This window comes from Temnothorax nylanderi, unplaced genomic scaffold (genome assembly GCF_030848795.1).
Source record: "Temnothorax nylanderi isolate EJ_2023f unplaced genomic scaffold, tnyl_v1.0 TNYL_tig0010_pilon, whole genome shotgun sequence".
Taxonomy (NCBI): domain Eukaryota; kingdom Metazoa; phylum Arthropoda; class Insecta; order Hymenoptera; family Formicidae; genus Temnothorax; species Temnothorax nylanderi.
Window position 1 is genome coordinate 628,998 of NW_027249072.1, and position 19,023 is coordinate 648,020.

General features: G+C 41.7%; 4 protein-coding genes across 4 annotated transcripts; 2 read left to right on the forward strand and 2 right to left on the reverse strand.

Annotated features, from left to right (window-relative positions):
* The first annotated feature begins 927 nt into the window (after positions 1-927).
* Positions 928-2,599, forward strand: LOC139787528 (uncharacterized). Its single transcript, XM_071726680.1, has 4 exons — positions 928-1,070; positions 1,713-1,883; positions 1,955-2,083; positions 2,162-2,599. Exons 1-4 carry the CDS (start codon positions 1,065-1,067, stop codon positions 2,354-2,356), a joined length of 501 nt encoding a protein of 166 aa, XP_071582781.1. The 5' UTR covers positions 928-1,064; the 3' UTR covers positions 2,357-2,599.
* Positions 2,600-2,849: 250 nt separating this feature from the next.
* On the forward strand, positions 2,850-5,072 carry LOC139787522 (uncharacterized). Its single transcript, XM_071726663.1, is given in 3 exon segments — positions 2,850-2,927; positions 2,930-4,072; positions 4,209-5,072. Coding segments are annotated over 3 exon segments (1,524 nt in total). The 5' UTR covers positions 2,850-2,864; the 3' UTR covers positions 4,527-5,072.
* LOC139787527 (uncharacterized) lies at positions 4,582-11,705 on the reverse strand. Its single transcript, XM_071726679.1, has 3 exons — positions 11,192-11,705; positions 6,968-9,225; positions 4,582-5,896 (listed from the first exon to the last, which is right to left on the reverse strand). Exon 3 carries the CDS (start codon positions 5,894-5,896, stop codon positions 5,189-5,191), a length of 708 nt encoding a protein of 235 aa, XP_071582780.1. The 5' UTR covers positions 6,968-9,225; positions 11,192-11,705; the 3' UTR covers positions 4,582-5,188.
* Positions 11,706-15,144: 3,439 nt separating this feature from the next.
* Positions 15,145-15,978, reverse strand: LOC139787488 (histone H1-I-like). Its single transcript, XM_071726587.1, has one exon. The coding sequence runs from the start codon at positions 15,875-15,877 to the stop codon at positions 15,185-15,187; it is 693 nt and encodes a 230-aa protein (XP_071582688.1). The 5' UTR covers positions 15,878-15,978; the 3' UTR covers positions 15,145-15,184.
* Positions 15,979-19,023: the final 3,045 nt, after the last annotated feature.

Here is a 19,023-nt window from a genome sequence, read left to right on the forward strand (position 1 = left end):
GTTTGCTAATAACTGTCAGATCGACAGCATGGCGCGAGGCCAATAAAAAGGACGCTGCATAGAACGCAGATCGACGAGACATTAGAAATGCAAATTCGACTTGGTCCGCAAGACGGACACCTGGTCCGGCCACGCCTCTTATTCATGACCTAAGCGCAAGATCGTAACCGGTTCACGCGCGACCGTGCTTTTCAACGTTCAAACCCACCCGGAGTACTCACGCTATCCGGTACTCCATTCGCGCGCACATCGACTTCTCCTTCGTCGTCCTTCGCAAATCATGCGGGAAGGACGTTTAGAATTACATGGCGATCAATACGCGGCGGACTTTATTGACCGTTGCAATCTCGCGCGATCCATTCTCTTGCGAAACTTTACGTTTACGAGTTTGGCATTTTACCGTGCCGATCGCGCGCATAGAGGTTTCCGATAGGGCGAGCGCGTAGAATAGCTGTCGCAAAGAATGTCTCGTCGCAGCTCTAGCTCCAAGTACGTCGACGTCCTGATTGCGATCTCTTGAGATATTTCCTTCTCGAAAAAATCGAGAATCGAAAGGCGGAAACAGATACATATGAAAATATCCTTAAATCTCTTCTATATTGCAGCACACATATATATATTAATCGTTGAAAGAACCAGATAATAACAAGTTCATAAGTTTACGATCAAGGATATCGGCAAATGTCGACGATTTAGTTCAACTGTTGGGAGAATGCTGGTTTCGATCATCCCTGAAGCCGATACCTACTGATTCTGAGACCGATATCGAGGCCGCTTCTCGACGGCTCTCGCTGTGAATCGCGCTACGAGTTCCGCATTAAAAAAAAAAGAGACGAAGAAAGGATAGTAGTACGACGCCGTATTTCACGTGCGTTGTTCGGGCGATCGGGAGAGGAGACGACACAACGAGTAAACGTTCGTAGGAGCAAAAAAAAGCCGCGGATGATATTCAACGGGGTGGGGCTTTACTCTCCAGGCCGGGAATATATAAATCGCAGGCAGGGCTGAAATTCAAGTTAGTGTGGATACGATCTGAGACTATCGGCAACCTGCGGGGACAAACGATGCGGGTGAGTCGGCCGGTGATTCATTGCTCATGGAACTGCTGTCATTGTGTTACGCTGTTCGTTTGCATGTTGCTCATCTAGAGCGACGCCAACTTGACATTAAAATGATAGAGAATTCCATGTTTCTACCCATTTTCTCTAAAGCAATACTTTTTAAGATTGTCAGTTTGCCGTGTGTTTCCGCTTTAAAATATAATTATTTCATTGAAGATTTTTTAGTTAATTGTAATCGAAAAATTATCGTGAAAATTGCTTTATTAGCGTTTACAGATATGTAAAATACAAAGATCGAAACAGCGCGAGATATATTAATAGAAAATTGTTATCATACGTACCGCGCTGACGTCATGATGTTTTCGTGGAAAGTAATTTCATTTTATTTGCAACTCGGTGATCATTCGCATGCAACACACGACGGGCATTACCGCAGACATTATTTTAAAAAGTTGTTGCGCTGCACATATTTCTCGTCGAGTTTTTCGAGAAACGATAAACAGGCGCATATATCCTGGTATATTAACCATTGAGAAAACTATAAATATAGAAGCACCTGTATATTTTATGTTCGTTGCGCTCTTCTATTCAAAGATAAAATCCAAATTGCTATGTGAATGACATGTCTGTCAATCTTAAATCTTTTTGCAGGGTTTATCGTTCGCGATTTTCTTCGCGGTGGTGGTTGGAACGGCAGTATCAAAACCATTATGGTCGACTTTAGCCGGCACCAACTATCTATATTCCACGCCCGGAATCGGCGCACAGCCGCAATATCTCGCCGCGTATCAAAATACGCATTCTCCTTATTACGTTTACAATGTATCGCAGACATCGTAAAATATTCGACAGCTACGCATGGACATCATCTGTAATGTTATGCATCTTTTTAGGTTTATTCGAATGTGGGAGGCATACCGAACGCTCTTCACGTTAGCGGCAAACCAGAAATCTCTCACGTCCCTGTTTATAGCTTCTACTATGGAACGCCGATTTACGATATCCGGATTCCACTAAATCCGGTAATTATGTCATTTTAAAAGGGCCACTCGTACTGCTGTACGTCGTACGAATGGATGTAACAATTTGTATTGTTCCAGGTTTATCCCGTGCTGACACCATCGCATCCAGGAATTCCTCCGGTACTCCCGCCGACATCGACAGAACAATCTTTCGACGAAGACGATTACGACGGTATCGAGAAGTTAGATACGAAAGTCGAACCGGACGCAGAGACAAAAAAACCGGAACATAGCGAACAGGATGACGATTCCATAACTGTGGAAGCAATATGAGATAATTTTCTTCGTTACGTGCACAATATAGAATACAGACGTGGAAAGTTAATTATACAATAGTACGATAAACGTTCGCTTCTTTAGTGATACTTTTATATTTATATTATGTTACATTATATCCAAGATGCGTTAAACGATTCTTTTTGATAACATTTTTATTAAAAGAAAAGAATAATGCACCGTTACATTTCGTACGTGGAGAATAAGGTATGATATTTGTAATAAAAATTAAGATTTTGATATGTTCCACTTTATTTATCTTCCCCATTCCGAGACGTCATTTGAAAACTGGTTAAAGTGATTTGTAAATTTATTAACAGACATCGATTTTTCATCGCGCATAGTATCGGAAGAGCTATTTATTAAATCGACAGAATTCGACTGATTTGATATCCTCACAAAGAACAGGATAGCGACTGAGTAACGTCGATAAATCGATCGTTGTTACAAAAAAAAAACGTCGAGGTCGCCAACCCCGAGAATCCGAGATAAAACGGGGTCAAAGATGATGAGAAGTCTTCGAGTCCATCAGTGCATCGATTTCCTTGGAGCGCGCTCGACATCGACATCGCGAAAATGATTGTTCGCCATGGAACGTTATGGACGATCGCGGTGCTGGTTCTTCTCGCGAGCGTATCATTTTCGGAATCTGTAAAACTACGAAAACCACGAAAGAGGACCACGACGAGAACTCCGTATCAACAATCCAGGGTTGGACCGGTGATCATAAGAGTGATGCACAAGTATACTGATGATGGTCTCGCGCGTGGTATATCGGGCGGTTGCACTAACGGCAATTGTAAAAATGCGCACGATAAATTCAATCTCGATGTTAACGAGGCGATATCTGAGAAAGACAATTTCCTCTCGGACGAGGAATCGTTGCGTTACGTCGTACATCCGGAGAAATACGAACATTTCGTATTGAGAAAGAATACAGGACACGCGAACAGATACAAAAGGAACTCTGCATTTTCGGAATTGCATTCATCGGATGCAGGCGATCATACGATGATCGATCGCGGCGGCGGCGGCGGCGGCGGTGACGCGAGTAACGTATCGCGGAATGAGAATAAAGGGAATTTCACGAGAGTTCCGCTATACAGGATCAAATATAGGAGGGATCTTTCGAGATCTTCGAGCGAAGCGGACAGAACGATAAGAAACCTCACTCCTGACTATTCTTCGCGAAGAAACGACAGTGATTATTACGCGCAGCGGAAAGCTGTCATGGAAAGATATTATGCTCGGCAGCGTGAGATAAACGCGCGATACGCTAATCGGACGAACGTTATTGTTCCACGATTGGAACACAACGACGTGTCGCAGCATCCGGCGACGAGCAACGCTACCCTGTTCAATCTCGGGCCTGTATACCCTAGTAAAGACTCGACGAGGGATAGCACGACTTATCGTCATCCGTCCACAAAGATTGATCCGATATACAGTAATGAATCGCGGTATAACAAGATACCGACCGAACTAGACAGTCGACGAAACGTTGCCCCGGAAGTCGACCTCGGTTTCAAGTCCGATGCGGATTTATCTGAAACGAGAAGTAGCGATAACATCGAAAGAAATGCGTTGGATGATTTCGTCACACCCACTCCATGCACAAATCTGTCCTCATCTGGCACTTTCGCGCCGAAAACGCGATCCAAGCACGCTAAAAATTGCACCCGTGAGACGGAGCAGAACTGCGAAGCAGATAACGTGCGTTGATAAGATTAAAATATCACTTTTGTATGAATTTCTAACGTCTCAATTGTAACACTTTTTTGTACGTTACTTGAACACAATAATATATTATGCGTCGTGTTACGGACTATGATTTTGTTTTATTTTCTAGGACAACACCGAAGGCAACCTACGATGGGGAAGATGCGAAGGAAAGATCGTATATCAACACAACCTGCTTCTAGGGTTAACAGGTCCCTCGAACCTTGACGCTCTGTTCGAAGTAATTATTCAGGGTCCCGTCTGCATCACTTGCGTACAGGCGTTGCGATATAACGAAACTAGAGCGACAGTCTCGTTAGATTCTGGAGGACGTGGGCACGAATACGCGAAACTCAGGCTACAGGGTTACGAGAACGAAGGATTTTCCTACATAATAAAGGTCTGGGGCGTTAAAAAGATTGGTCAGGTTTGCGATAACGTAGACTAATCAAGGTACAAGTAACGTATGAAAATAAATGAGCCGAATAACATTACGTCACGCATGCGTATAAAACATTTTTAATATAAAAAATTAATATAAGTAATGTTTTTATAAATATGTTTGTTTAGTTTCGTAAAGCGAGTAATCTTGAGGTACAAAACAAGCGCTAACATACACGTAAAATACATCACAAAAAATTCAATATTCTCTCCGTGAAAGATATCTACGCAAATTATGTAAAAATAATCGGAGTCTTGTTCTTCTGGTTCAATATTAGTAGGTATAGAACATAGCATTAATGTAGCTAGAACTCTTCAACATCGAACATCTGCACCGTCATGTAGATTGGACATTATATACTCAAGCAATTGCAGTCAAAGTTCAATATAATGGCGTGACCAACGTACTAAATGCCAATTGATTGCACAGCCGCGCCAAATGCTCCAACGAGCATTGATTATTCTTCAACGTGTAATAACGAAGGTCTTTATCTTCTTTAAAAAAATAATAAAATAAAATAAAAATTAAAGAAATAGAAGAAAAAACAAAAAATTTTGATACGTTTTATCGACATATCTATTCGTGCTTATAATGCTCATAAAAAAAAATTCGTAAAGCTTCCCTCTTCACCTATTTATCACTATCAGTTCGAAATACTTTCACAAGGCTCAAGATCTCTTCGGTATAGAGGTCGGAAGAGGTGGCGGCGGAACATCCGGTATTTTTTCTCTATCGTTCTTCGTGGAGGCTGTCTTCTCGTCGTGGAAGCTCGGTAACAGGTGGCCGGAATCGGCGTTCCTCGGCGTGGTAGCCGGAATCGGTTCCAGGGACTCGTAAGGCTGGTAATCGATGTAGTAAGTGCCGGGCACGAGATGCGGATTGAAGCCATTGTACGTGTAGATGTACGGTTCGTAGTAGAGGGAATGATAGTTCGGGTAGAAGCTCAACGGCACCTGCTCCTTCTTCGCGGAATCCCTCGTATCGCCGTTCTTCGGATCGTTTTCCTTTGCGTGATCGGTGGCCGCGTCTTCGCGCTCCTTCGCGACACCGAAGCTCGTCGACTCGGCTAGACGCGACGTTGAAGAAGAGGCCTGCGTTTGATCATTCCCGGCTACGGCCGCCTTACCATCGGCGGCGAGCAGCGGATAATGCACCACTTCCGGCCCGGCAAAATGAGGCGATATCTGCGTGTAATAGAACGGCGGCACGTAGCCGACGGCGGTTCGATGGATGATCGGTTGTATCACAGGGAACGCTCGCGACGGCGACAGATTCTGATTGCTCGTGATCACGGCGTTGTACACCTTTGGTACCTTGAGAAGACCCGGCGCGGCAAACGCGACAGTAGTCAACACGCACAAGATCAGCAGCTTCATCTAGAAAAAGAAATGCTCCCATTAGTCCTAGTAAATTTACTTTAACATCGGCACTGAGCCCGTAATAAGAATTTCAACTCACGTATAAAAAAATAGCCGCAGGATTTTTCATGATGAATACATTTTATGCAACTTATAACTTAATTATAGCGTGTATTGTTCTTTCTAATAATGGTCTAGAAATGATCTAGAATGTGCGAAATGGAGGACAGTATCGAGAGAAGATGGGAGTGTTTCCGTGGAAGTAGTAGTTGACACCATTATTGTTTCTGGAAAAGTAACCGACACCGGTGGCGCAAGTGCCTCGCGTGTGAGCGCACAAAACGCCGCATACAAACGATCCAAGAGACACGTGCACGGAATGTTACCCCGGCCGTGCTCATAGGCGTGTACCCGAGATTGAATTATCGCATCTGAATTCCTATCGTGTTTGAAGTTCAAGCTCCCAGAGTGATATAGCTGGCGAAGCGTTACAAAGCCGTGGAGCGAAACAATATTATGCCGAACGTTAATCATAATCTTTCTTGCATCACATCTGTTATCGCAATAATATAAAATTTTTAGTAAAAAATATAAAAGATTATTTGTGTAGACAAAATTAAGATAAGGAACCGAAACACCTTGACCTTTCTTTCTCTATTACGAGGAAAATATTTTGCGAGACATCCATGCAGATTTATATTCTACTATATCAAATATCAAAGGTACATATATATGTATATTGGACTAACGATATCGAGAATACTCTTTAGCCGCCACGTAAAGTCAACAGGAAATAGCTATCGAAGCGGAAAGGGTTGAAAGGTATGACTAAAGCCTGTCGGTTTCACGACACGGCGCGCGGCGAGCGGCGAGCCTGTCAGCGAATAAGCGAAATCGCAGGAGACGCATGACATTGCACCGGTGAATCACCTCATCAGCATTCGCGGCCTCACGGCGTCATTTGCACATATCACTTCCTACCTCCGATAGGCCCCACGGTCACGTTCACCTTGTCGAATCGGCTCGTCTTCGGTCCTATCGGAGTCACGGTTAACGGGGCGGTGCGGATTACCCGCTTCGTGTACTCACCTTTTCGCGTTGCGCTTATCAGCTTCTCTCTCCTGCGCGTTTCCTGTACGGCGGGGAATCCGCGAGAAGCTGACACCACAAGTAGCAAGAGCGCTGCATGGGCCCGTAGTATATATGGCCCATGGGGTTCCAGGGTTCAAGTCCCACCTCCCCCACTACGGGCGACTCTCGGCGAAAGTACTCTCCGATCGCTACTATAATGTCCAACTTCGGACCAGCCTATATCACAGCCGGTAGAACTGTAGAAGGACAGCCGTTTGCGATACGCCTCTTTCGCCGATGCGATCGAGTGCAGCGTACGAGCGAAGGCTTGCCCGGAGAACACGCACGTCTTCAGGGAAGTCGCTTCTGAAATTCGCCTACACGCTCGGATGATTTAATGTTCAGATAGCAGACACGCCATTCTTACATAATTGTGTCAAACGCACGATTTAATATCTAATATAAATACCTTTAATCCAGACCCTTTCGCTACGCCGGATTATGTAGAAAAGATGAGACAGAACTTTAATTGATCTATATTTTTGATTGTGACAAATTTGCGAGGTTCCTTGACCATTATTATCGCTGGTACGCGTTATTATCACTATAATATTAGTACAATCAAGTAGACAATTAAAAAATAAAAACTCTAGATATTTTAATATCTATACAGTCGATTATTTCTGACATAGTAATGAATGCTGAGTTTTATTTTCCCGAGCTGTTATCTGCGAGGTATATTCAATCAGAAGACAAAGTGGCACGTACTAATCATCCGACTTTCCAGCTACCAGTTACAAGTTCATAAATAACTCGGTAATAATGCATCGATTTCGTCCGTCTCTCAAAGTAGTTCACCTTGGTATCTCAATTTGCCTTCTAATTACAGACCTTTATGATAACTGCTACGTGCACTTGAGCACTTGTCCTTGAGCGACACACACGAAAATGTATGTGACAAAAAGGTATATATACTATTTAAAAATGCACATTAACAATGTCTCCTTTTGCACAGCGCGTAATGCCAATTTATTACGAAATATTATACAATAATTATCCAAGCGCGATCATTATTAACAAATTACATTTGGACGAAATTTAGTTTCTCTTGGGAAACTTTTGAGGATGTACGTATACGTGCGCGTGTGCGTTTAAAATAAAATTCCGCAATTTTGATTTCTCTTATTTGATAAAAGCGTCCCGTTACGTGTTTACCGTTGTAGTTACTAACGTACGAGTGTGCGAAAAACGAGCGACGAGATGCTGGTACACTTGCGAAAGAATTTTTATATAAATCGCCGTAAACATCCAAAATTCCGCGTGCGTGCGTATCGCTCTCGCGCGCGACACGTGGATTCGAGAAAGAAAAGCGTCTCGTTGGAATTCATCGTGCATAGCTTGATAAGTCAACGCGCTTGAGCATCAGCATATACGCGTGGAAGCGCAGGCACGCGAGACTCTCGAGGCGCAATCATGACGCCTCGCATTATTCTTTGTTTGTCGAACGCGCGTCGTGTCGCTTTCGTGGTACACGCCTATGTCAATACACCTGATAACTACGACGACAAAATCAAACTTTTCAGCTCGATTTACATTCGCAGCAATCGTAACGCAAGTATTAAACGCACTGCCATTACAAATTAGTAACTAGAACGCACGAATATTTAAAACTACGTGAGCAACTGAAATCTCAGCCTAAATCGCTAAAGTTCGCGATTGCTCGAGCATTCATTTTGATTGTTCTCGAGTGGCACGCAACGTTACTTGTATACACGCTACGTTATAAATTGTTCCAGGTACGATAAGATAACGTAACGTCGGCCGCATCCGCGCATCACACACACACACACACACACACACACACACACACACACACACACACAGACACACCTAACAGCTAACGTGACATCCAATAAATCGCCGACCGAAAAATCGATCGACGATTTAATCTGGGTCAGATCGACTCGATCGGTATGTAACAGATTCGCCGCAGCAGCAAGATCGGGAAATTCGGAAGGAAGACGATCATCAGCAACACCAACGGCGACAGCAGCAGCAAAATGTTGGCGTACACCACCAACCACCAGATCGACAACGTTCCCAGAACCGGCTCTAGCATTATGATCCTCCGCCGGTCAAGAGGTCGAGCATACGAGCATAAAAACACGAGTGGGAGCGAGGCACTCGTGAGTGTTCCGAGCTATCCGGTTTTACGAAGGTAAAGCACTCCCCGATCATACTCGGCCTTTCATCGTCGGTACATTCCGAGGGATGCGCTGAAAGCAAAGAAAATCTTTTCAAGTACTCCGCGTCCTTTTTTCTCTGTAATATATATATATATATAATATATATCGCCGCAAAGGACAATTAATTAATACAAAGAAAACATTGCACCTTGAAACGTTATCTTTCATCACTATAACATCTGTATATGATAATTCGAATGTGCAAATATTTAACATAAATTACGCAAATGACGTCGAGATGTCTTCATATTACTAAAATAGCTGTTAATTAAAACTATATATGTCAGCGTATGTTTTGTATTAAAACTATGCCAGTACATTTGTAAGGCAAATTAAAACGCGCGCGACAGCACGTATTGGTAACGTTGCTGTGTTATCTAACTAAACATAGCAGAAAATGATGTGCGAGTTGTTACGTCAACGTATCACGTTTACCAATGTACACTACTCTGATTGCTAATTATACAAGGATTTCACACACAATATCGTAATAATTGCATAACTCTAGCATGGTGCTAGAGTTACTCGACAAAACATCAAAAATAGTTCTGCAAGTTAAACTAAATTGTCCTAAATTTTTTTTTTAAACAAGAAATACTAATCGCAAGAATCTATTGATATTTTTCTGTATTTTATTTGCCCCGATTAAAAAAAGAAACGAAGCCAAGTAAATGAATTGACAATATGTGGGGAATAACGTCTTAAAAACCACGTACGACGTTCGTGATAAATTTAATCGTGATATCAAGCGAATTCCTCTGAGAGTAAAAGAGATATTTCCCTCGGAGTTGCTGGCCTTTCCCTCTCTTTTTCTTACTTGTTCTGTCGAAACCACGCGATCGCGTCCTTGTATCAAAGATAGTAGATTTACCTCGTGACAGGATTATTGGGCAAGCTGAAGCAGTGCGAAATCGAGAAGAAGATAAAACTATGTTGAAAGAGAGAGAGAGAGAGAGAGAGAGAGAGAGAGAGAGAGAGAGAGAGAGAGAGAGAGAGAAGAAAAGGAAAAGGAGAGAAAAGGAGAATAAGAAAATGTTTGATGCGGAAAATTATTGCAATCTCCACGACGTACACGTAATATCGCGAGAAGCATAGTTCACTCGCATGCGCCAGACATATTGCATTGAGAAAAGTGAAATTTTCACAATTGCATAAGCGCTATATAATGTACTAGCATTCAATGCGACGTCATCGTGTAACGCAATCTAAGTGCGCGATGTAATGTCAATGATCAAGCGTAACAAGATAAGCGGTCTGCGTTTCGCGCCGCGCCGCGCCGCACCGGTTCAGTTAATTGCGAATTACGTAATCGCGCTACCTTCTCAAACTGGAGCGTTTATCAAAGCTTGGGCAAGTAATCTCGTCGTCCATCTGATGATAGGTTTCTTCTTGATAAGCAATTAAGTGAAAAGGAAAGATGAGATGGCTTGTGTACATCACTATATTATCTATTACTTATCTATAATTGTTCATTATACGATTGGATTGAGCAAAACAAAAAGAAACGATAAAACGTCCACATCGTAAATATTATCGTGCGAAGAACCCCGTTTATAAGTGTGAGTATCAACTCATAAAGTTATGTCAGATACGACATACGACGTAACACTTCTTATATCGACTAAAGCTTACGTCAAATTACCTTTTACTCCAAGTCTATCGCGAGAATGTGTGTATCCAACGGAGATTGGACCAACATAATTTTCATGAAAGGGATATCGAAGCGACAGACAAACAGATCTGTGTTTACTCGCGATAATGCATGATAAACAGTACATATAGCGTTTAAAACTCAAGTAAGACGAAACAAGTAGTAAACTGGACGCATTTAGAGACGAATCTAGGTGAAGTCGCTCATTGCCAAACTAAATTTTATTCAACTCGAATATCTTCCCGGAATTTATTTAACACGGATTTCTGACCAGTAAATAATTCGACGACTAGATCGGCGTGCCCTAACAAGGCGCGATTGCATCCATTGCATCCTCCACCCTACCTTCCGCTATCCCGATAGCTTCCAGATAGTTCCAAGCTCCACATCGCGGCATTCGCGGCAGACCGCATCGCATCAGGCAAGATCGCGACGCGTCCTTATCCTCTCGCGGCGCGTGCATCCGAGATGCATCTGATCGTGAGATGGACGAGCGTCACGACCGCGACGCGGACATGCGCCGATACGACTCCGAAGCTTGCGAGTTGGCAATGTTGGCATACGCATGCACGCACGCACGACGCACGCACGCACGCACGCACACGCGCACTCCGTTAATTTTTTGCCCACGATAGCTAAAACTACGCCGTTGCTCCTCGGTCGCTTAAAGCGGACCACGAGATGAGTTCGCGCGACGCGAGCAGGCGCACGCTCGCTTTCCGTGGACTGAGAGCGCTAAAGTTCGCGGCCGGTCTACGGCTCTACGGCGGACTTTCCCTTTCTTTCGGCTCTTTGGAGACCGGAGACCGGCGGCGCCGCGCCGGTGTAATACCGGGACGGGAATGACGGGATCGGCCGCGTTAAAGTCGCCGGATTACATATACGTGCTAAACGCTGCGCTGCGCTGCGCTGCGCTGTGCCGCAACGTGCCGTTGCCGTGCCGCATGAGGACGCACACGCTTGTATATACGTCAACCCGATGGCATTGACGAGTTCCCGCCGCGCGCGCGCGCTCGCGCCCGCGCGCCCTGTTTCCTTCGTTCTTGGTTCTTGCTCAACGAACGTGCGAACAAAGAGCGCACCAGCCACCAGCTGGCAGGGAGTGGCTGTATAGAATGTATGGACTTGCATGTGAATACAAAGATACGTGTTCGATACCTTCGATGGGCATGGCAACGAGCGCAAAACTCAATTAAAATGTTTTCCACTCTGTATAAAAGATTAGCTATACAGATGTGACAAATGACAAATTATCCTTTTTAGAAGAGGAGCGAGAGATGGAGGGGTCGAATGTTGTAAGACGCTAAAAGTCAAGTTTCTTTTTCAGAGGCTCTGTAATTGCGGTCAAGGCTCTATATATGTCCTTCGAATCTGTGTCTATGTCAGAATCTCACGTGACAAATACCATTCCCATGACAATTTCTCGTAAAATATTAATTTCCTATGTACGTAATATTCGATCGACTCGTTGGAGATTCCAAGATTGGACAGTCGCGAGCAGTTTCTAGCTGATATGTGTTTCTTACCCCGATATACCAAAATATTAATTATTTAATAGGAAATTTAATCTTTCCGTAGCATTAATTTCTAAAAATCATCCGTGAGAATGTCGAAATGATTTCTCTTCTAGCCAGTCTAGTTATTGGCCAAGTGTGTCGCGAAACGCAGAAAGACTGATGGAAATCGTATAATACGAGTGAATGAACGATGACCCATTTGCAGCATGATTATTCCCGAGTTTACACTTTCCCCCCTTATTCATACCACGTCTACGTGCATCGCATGAAACGCATAAAAGACGGGTGTACGTAATATATATAATACGTGTACGTAATTATCATTTAGTGGAATGCCAGCGATAGCATAAGGAAGACTCTACACGGTGCGGGAAAAACTCTGAGAAAAATCTCTTTTACGTGTACACCTAGTAGATGTACTTATGCTGAAAGATTTGATTGTTCGGTCGTATATAATCCGGTCGATATCGCGCGTCGAAAAACGACGGGTGTTTTCTAGGGGGAAACGTGCGATTGAACGTCTCTCGCGATAAACAATCCAAGCGATTTAATCTGGCTCCAAACCGACGACCGATCGCGCGCGCGACGCGCGACCGCTCGCTTTTGACGAGGGCAACGCGTCCGAGGTTCATCGTTCTCGCACAAAGATGACCTTCGGATAAGGCTTGATCGTTCGCTCACCGATGAAGCGCGTGATAATTGGAGCACAGAGCAGTACGCCATTGGCGATCATATCTCTTTTCCGACGTTGCACGATTCTGATGGCGTGCGTGCGAATAAATTTCCCCAGACGAAAATAGTCGGTGCTCGGGTGCTCTCAAATCTCCGTATTCGTGGATTTTATCGAATTTAAGAACGCGTCACCATCGTGCTCGGCATCTTATTTCTTCGATGTCAATTTATTGGCTTCATAAACTTGGCTGTACCACACATTTGCATTAATTGGTCTCTTTTTCCTCTAAAAGCATTCCAGTATTCTTTGCGTACTTTATTTACAATTTACGGAATGTAACAAAAAATAGACGCATGAGATATCGTACGTGCATTGATCTCGTTAGGTTATGATATACCTTCTAATATTTCGGTACCATAGTAACCTGACTTACTGACCTGATGTACCAGTCGTCGGTAATAACGCGCGCACGCGCGCGCGTGCAGTGAAATTTGTTCGTTAGATTATAGTAGTAACCTGACTTACCGACCTGATTTATCCGCCGTCGATAATGACGCGCGCTCGTTTATCGAAATATTAAAAGATTTAACGATCATCATAGACACAAACACACATCGGCTCGATTTAAGATTTAAGGAATGCAAATTGAATATCAAATGTATTTTAAAGCTATTTTAATTTATACAGATATTATTATAGTTGTCTACTTACGTGTCTTTCTGGAAATGTAGCTGAACAAAAGAAGAAACGCAACGTACTGCAGACATACGAATTAGCATAAGTTATTACAGGATCCAGTTACAACGCAGCCTAGGTTGGATTTAACTAAATTTTTTGTGTCTATATGGCAAATATTATCTCTGATCCATGAAGATAACAAGAAGACAATTAATTGAGAAAATCTCAATATTTTAAGTTAGCTAACCTAAACTATCTATGTAAAAGGCCACGTAATCTTGAATGGCGATCAAATTATTTCTCCATAGATGTTTTTAGAACGTACAATACAAGTTCGATTTTTGGTATCATAAGAAAAGAGAAAGATAGGCACAAACTAATGCGATTAGAAAAATAACGTGAATGTTTCTACGACTATCCAGGCTTTTTACGATCTTAATCTAGCTCTAGCCTATACCCTATTATGCTTTTTTTGGAGAAAATGCTAAGGTTGCGTACAGCGTGACTTTTTTTTACAATTTTCGTCGTTTGTAACAAGTATAAGTCGCTTGCTAATCCTGTTACTTTCATATGTGCTCTCAAGCAAGATGCAATCCCAGGAATCCCGAGAGGCTTTTCTAATCGGAATATCAAACATGTAATTCGAGGACGGTTGCCGCCTTTTATCTTTATTAATCAGTCTATTTCGCGACGATTAAAAACGATTCAAATTTCACGCTTTATAAATATTTAATACACAAGAAAAATGTAAGTACTGTTCGGCAAAATTAGCTTAACGACAGACAATGAAGAACTTTGTCAATTTTAATCAAATTAATAAGTCGCTTTCTAAAACTACATAAATAGGATAGAATCAATGAATAATGCAATTCTAAAATTTTTAAAAATATTAGTAAAATAAGTGAAAAATACGACCGTTTATGATATACAATCAATAAAAAGAGAAGAATGTCATTTACGATCCGGACTGGATCTTGGTGGTCTAATAATATTGTGAATATTATGCACTTTTTTAGCTTTTTCCAAACTCAGTAATTGTGCACCGATATTTTTGTTAGTCTTAAAACACAGCTTCTAGTTGGATGTTTTCTATATGCATATAGTAAGTATGTGAAAGTAAATTAACATACTTAAATCAACAATAGATATCAATTTTAATGCTAATAGATATCCTTATTAAAACACTGTAAGGAAGTTATTGCAAAGTATCACTGCAACCAGGTACTTCCTGGACATCATGCATGACCGGTCTTTACCAATTCGCCCATAGAAGTGATTTTTTTTAAACATCAGTAAAATCTAATATTCTGAATAACTGTTTTAATATTCAAATAAAATAGTTTAATTTTCTCCAAGTGTGATCCTGAAAAAGAAAGTTTTAAAAAGTTATTGCGAAGAAATTGTTTCATCGTTTATGACGATTGGGGCCCTGAAAAGGGCCAGTTTTATGTCAGAAGTAGAATCAGAAAATTATTTTTTCGCTGCTTTCGCGGTCTTGGTAGCTGCTGCTTTGGTGGTTTTTGGTTTGGGCGTCTTGGTTTTTGCAGCCGGAGCTTTGGTAGCTTTTTTGGTCTTGGACAGGCTCTTGGTCTGAGCAGCAGCCTTTTGCTTCGCCGCGGCTTCGACCTTCTTCGCCGCCGCGGTCTTGGCGGTCTTCTTCGCAGGTGCCGACTTCTTCTCAGCCGTTGTCTTCTTCGTTTCGATTGGTTTCTTCGTTGCGGGCGCCTTCTTCGTAACCTTCTTTTCGGTAGCCTTCTTAGTGGTCGCGCTGGGTCGCGCCTTCGACGCGGCACGCTTTACCTTAGCCTTTGGAGCGGGCTTGTTGGTCGAGAGCTTGAACGAGCCCGATGCACCCTTTCCCTTGGTCTGCACCACCGCACCGGACGTAACCGCTGCCCTCAGGTATCTCTTGATAAAGGGAGCGAACTTCTCGCCGTCGACTTTGTAGGTCGAGGCGATGTACTTCTTGATGGCCTGCACGGACGAGCCCTTGCGATCCTTCAGCTCCTTGATGGCGGACGTGACCATCTCCGAGGTCGGAGGATGCGTCGACTTGGGTCGCTGCGCCTTGGCTTTGGATTTCGCGGTCTTCTTCGCAGGCGGTGCACCGGCAGATGCGTTCTCCGTAGCCGCGGCGTTACCAGATGCGTTCTTATCCTCCATAGCGATATGCGAGAGAGTCAGAGAATTGCAGTACTTGCAGTTGCGGACGTTCAAAGACGAAGTACAAATATAAACTTTCGTTCTAAACGCTCACAGATGACGCTTGGTCGCTTGGTATTCGCGTCCGCTGGTGAAGCGCGCTACTTGTACTGTGAGCGCGTACCATGGAGAGAGGCCCTCCCAATGTTGCAGGTAGCAGGCTGCCGGGAATGAAAGAGCGCCCGGCAATTGTTCGTTGTTTAAACAATATTTTGCACAATGAAGGTTGTGCGTTCGCCACCCGGAATCGTAGAAGCGAGTAGCTAGTTGCGTTTGGTATGCGTTTCAACGGCCCTCCGCGCGAATCGCGCCGATTTTTACGCGGTTCCGTGCGACGCGCGCCCTCGGTTCATTCGCGGGGCTCGATTCAATCCGAGAAATAAGTTAATAAACAATATAATTGTTAATGCACGACGCACTTATGCGGCTCACGGAACGTCGGGATAGCTGTGCTAACCGACCGCGAACGTTTATCCCGAGCGACGCGCCAGATTCGCGCTGAATATTCCAACTTTCGCGGGTGGCCGAATACAAGCGTTAGTGCAACGCAAAGTGAATACGATTACAAAGTACATTTGCAGACAATTTTACGGAATAGTGTAAAATGTCATTATCGACCGGGAGGGGCACGGATGTTATTAGGTTGCAATATTATATGCATAATCGTGAAATTCGTTCGAAGAATATCATATATACGCGGAGGCGGCCTCCTATAACACGCCGATTGCTCCCGTGTGTAGTTAAACCATATACTGTTATAACGAACTGCATGACAAGATAACGAAACAACCCGTCAAGACTCGTATCGAGACAAAATACCTTTCGACGAACGTTAGACGGCCGTGACACGATAATTTTTCCGAAATTTACGAACGTGCGGTGCAATACAATCTCGTAATTCACTCCCCGATCCGCGAACCCGTGCGACGTGCGACTAAAGGAACGTAAAAACCAAGCGGTAACCTAATAATATTTCCAAGCAATTAATTCTACAGACGAAGCGAATTGCTCTACATCGTGAAATCGATATCGATAATGTACTGAAATTCCTGTTCTTCGAGCTTTATACAACGATCTTTTACGTCGGATTTATGTTCGAGCGACGTTAGGGGGGCTCTTACTCGCAGCGAGCTGATTAAGTCTCTTGTGCGCAACAGCATTACCTAGATTAGTACTTCCAAAATAGTGTTGCAGGCATATTTTCTCATATATTTTATACTTTTGTGGAATTTACAATAAAAAATTATTCACTCTGAGTGCAAAAAATACATATATTTCTTACAATATTATCTATATTTTGAAGTTAACGTGATCGTATAAGAGATACTCGATGAAACTGAGACGGGCAGCGGTTTATATTTATTTCTAAACAGTTTACACTGTATTGTAGAATTTAGATGGAAAAATTGGTCCCCAAATAAAGGTTAAGATCACTATCTAATTCCAAGTTATTGTATTACACAGGATAGGTAAAAACGTAATAAAGATTGCGTCCTTCCTGTAGTCTTTGTTGCGTCTTTATCTATCCTGTTTATCTGAAATGTCGCTGTGTTCTCCTTATCTTATAATATTAACCTTCTAATTAAATCATTTCATAACTAATATATGAATATACATACGTATGTACAATTTTCCTTATTGTTACTGTATACAATTATTATATTAAAACATGTTTACATTGTTCGGTTAATTAAGCTTTATGGAAATATTTATGATACCTACATAAATGTGATGTTTGACGATGTTATGTCTGCAAATTTTCAATTATATTTTGTACATACTATATTTGCCGTATTTAGATGCATGTAATATAAAGAAAAAAATATTGATATAATCCGCAGATACACACATAGATGCGAATACCTGAGCAAATAGTAGCATCAAGAATAAAATAATATTATAAGCTACACTTCATCATTGATTTTTGTTTTAGAGGTTAGCGTGTATGTCTAAAATAGTTCCATGACCTCTCCGACAACAATACTTATAATGATTGTTCGTATTTATAATATTAACTTGTTTACTGTTGCAAAAATTAACAACTTAGTCCGAGTTATTTATAATTTCTCGAAAAATATGCATCTGAGAATTACGCTTATGCTAAACAAGTACGCGTCAACGTTGACCGAGATTTTATTTCGTCTATAAAGATGCTGCAATTAGATTGTCACTATTTTACCATTTGATCGATTAAAATAAGGGAGAACAAATAAAATCACAATATTAATAAACATTATATCTCAATTGAAGTGTGTGCAGATACTTGCTGGCAGATACGTCACATCTCATAATTTTTTAATAGGTTATGTATCAATATATTTTATTAACTTTTTAATTTAATGCATTTTAGTGGAACTTTAGTGAACAGATAAGTAGAACTTGAAGCTAAGAAAAGAACTAAAATATATTAAGATTTCGATGCCTCTCAACAATAAAAATATTTTCTAAGATAAATCTGTATAGAGACGAAAATGTTTTTTTTTTGTATCGTATCTATAACTAAAATATACTCTCAATCTAGAGAGATTAAAAATATTTAATCTTACGAAAAATTATCAGAAAATGCGATTTCATGTTTCGCATTTGACATTTGACATTAAATACGATATTTTTCATTTGCTTCTACTACCTAATTTTTATAATAAATTTTAAGACTATTTAATGCCTCCACAAATTGAGGATTAAATAGTCGTATTTTATGTTAAAGAGATAATATACTTATACAAGTAAACACGAACAAATATTTGATAGGACGGACTCAACGATCAATATTCGTATTAAGTATGAATGAGAATATTAGAGAGTATTAAAATGTGTTAGTTTTATTATCATATTAAACAGCGTGATTTATCTTTGAAGTTTGAAATGCGAATTTGAATATTTAATTTTTGTTCTAAGAATATAAACAGCTATTCCACTACTTATTGAAATTAATAATCGTTAAAATTATCCTTATTGTTCTGATACATACTTCATATCCAAGCGAAATCAGAATGTGAAAAGTATTTGAATTGAAATCAATCATCTCTTGCATGGTGCATTTTAAGATATTTGTACCTCAGAGGTAAAGAATCTCCTTCTGTCAAAATCGAGTTAGTACTTTTTCC

Coding starts and splice junctions, on each gene's coding strand:
- LOC139787528 (XM_071726680.1), top strand. Junction 1,884..1,954: donor CTCCTTATTACGTTTACAAT/GTATCGCAGACA, acceptor GCATCTTTTTAG/GTTTATTCGAATGTGGGAGG. Junction 2,084..2,161: donor TCCGGATTCCACTAAATCCG/GTAATTATGTCA, acceptor GTATTGTTCCAG/GTTTATCCCGTGCTGACACC.
- LOC139787527 (XM_071726679.1), bottom strand. CDS start 5,896: ATGAAGCTGCTGATCTTGTGCGTGTTGACTACTGTCGCGTTTGCCGCG.
- LOC139787488 (XM_071726587.1), bottom strand. CDS start 15,877: ATGGAGGATAAGAACGCATCTGGTAACGCCGCGGCTACGGAGAACGCA.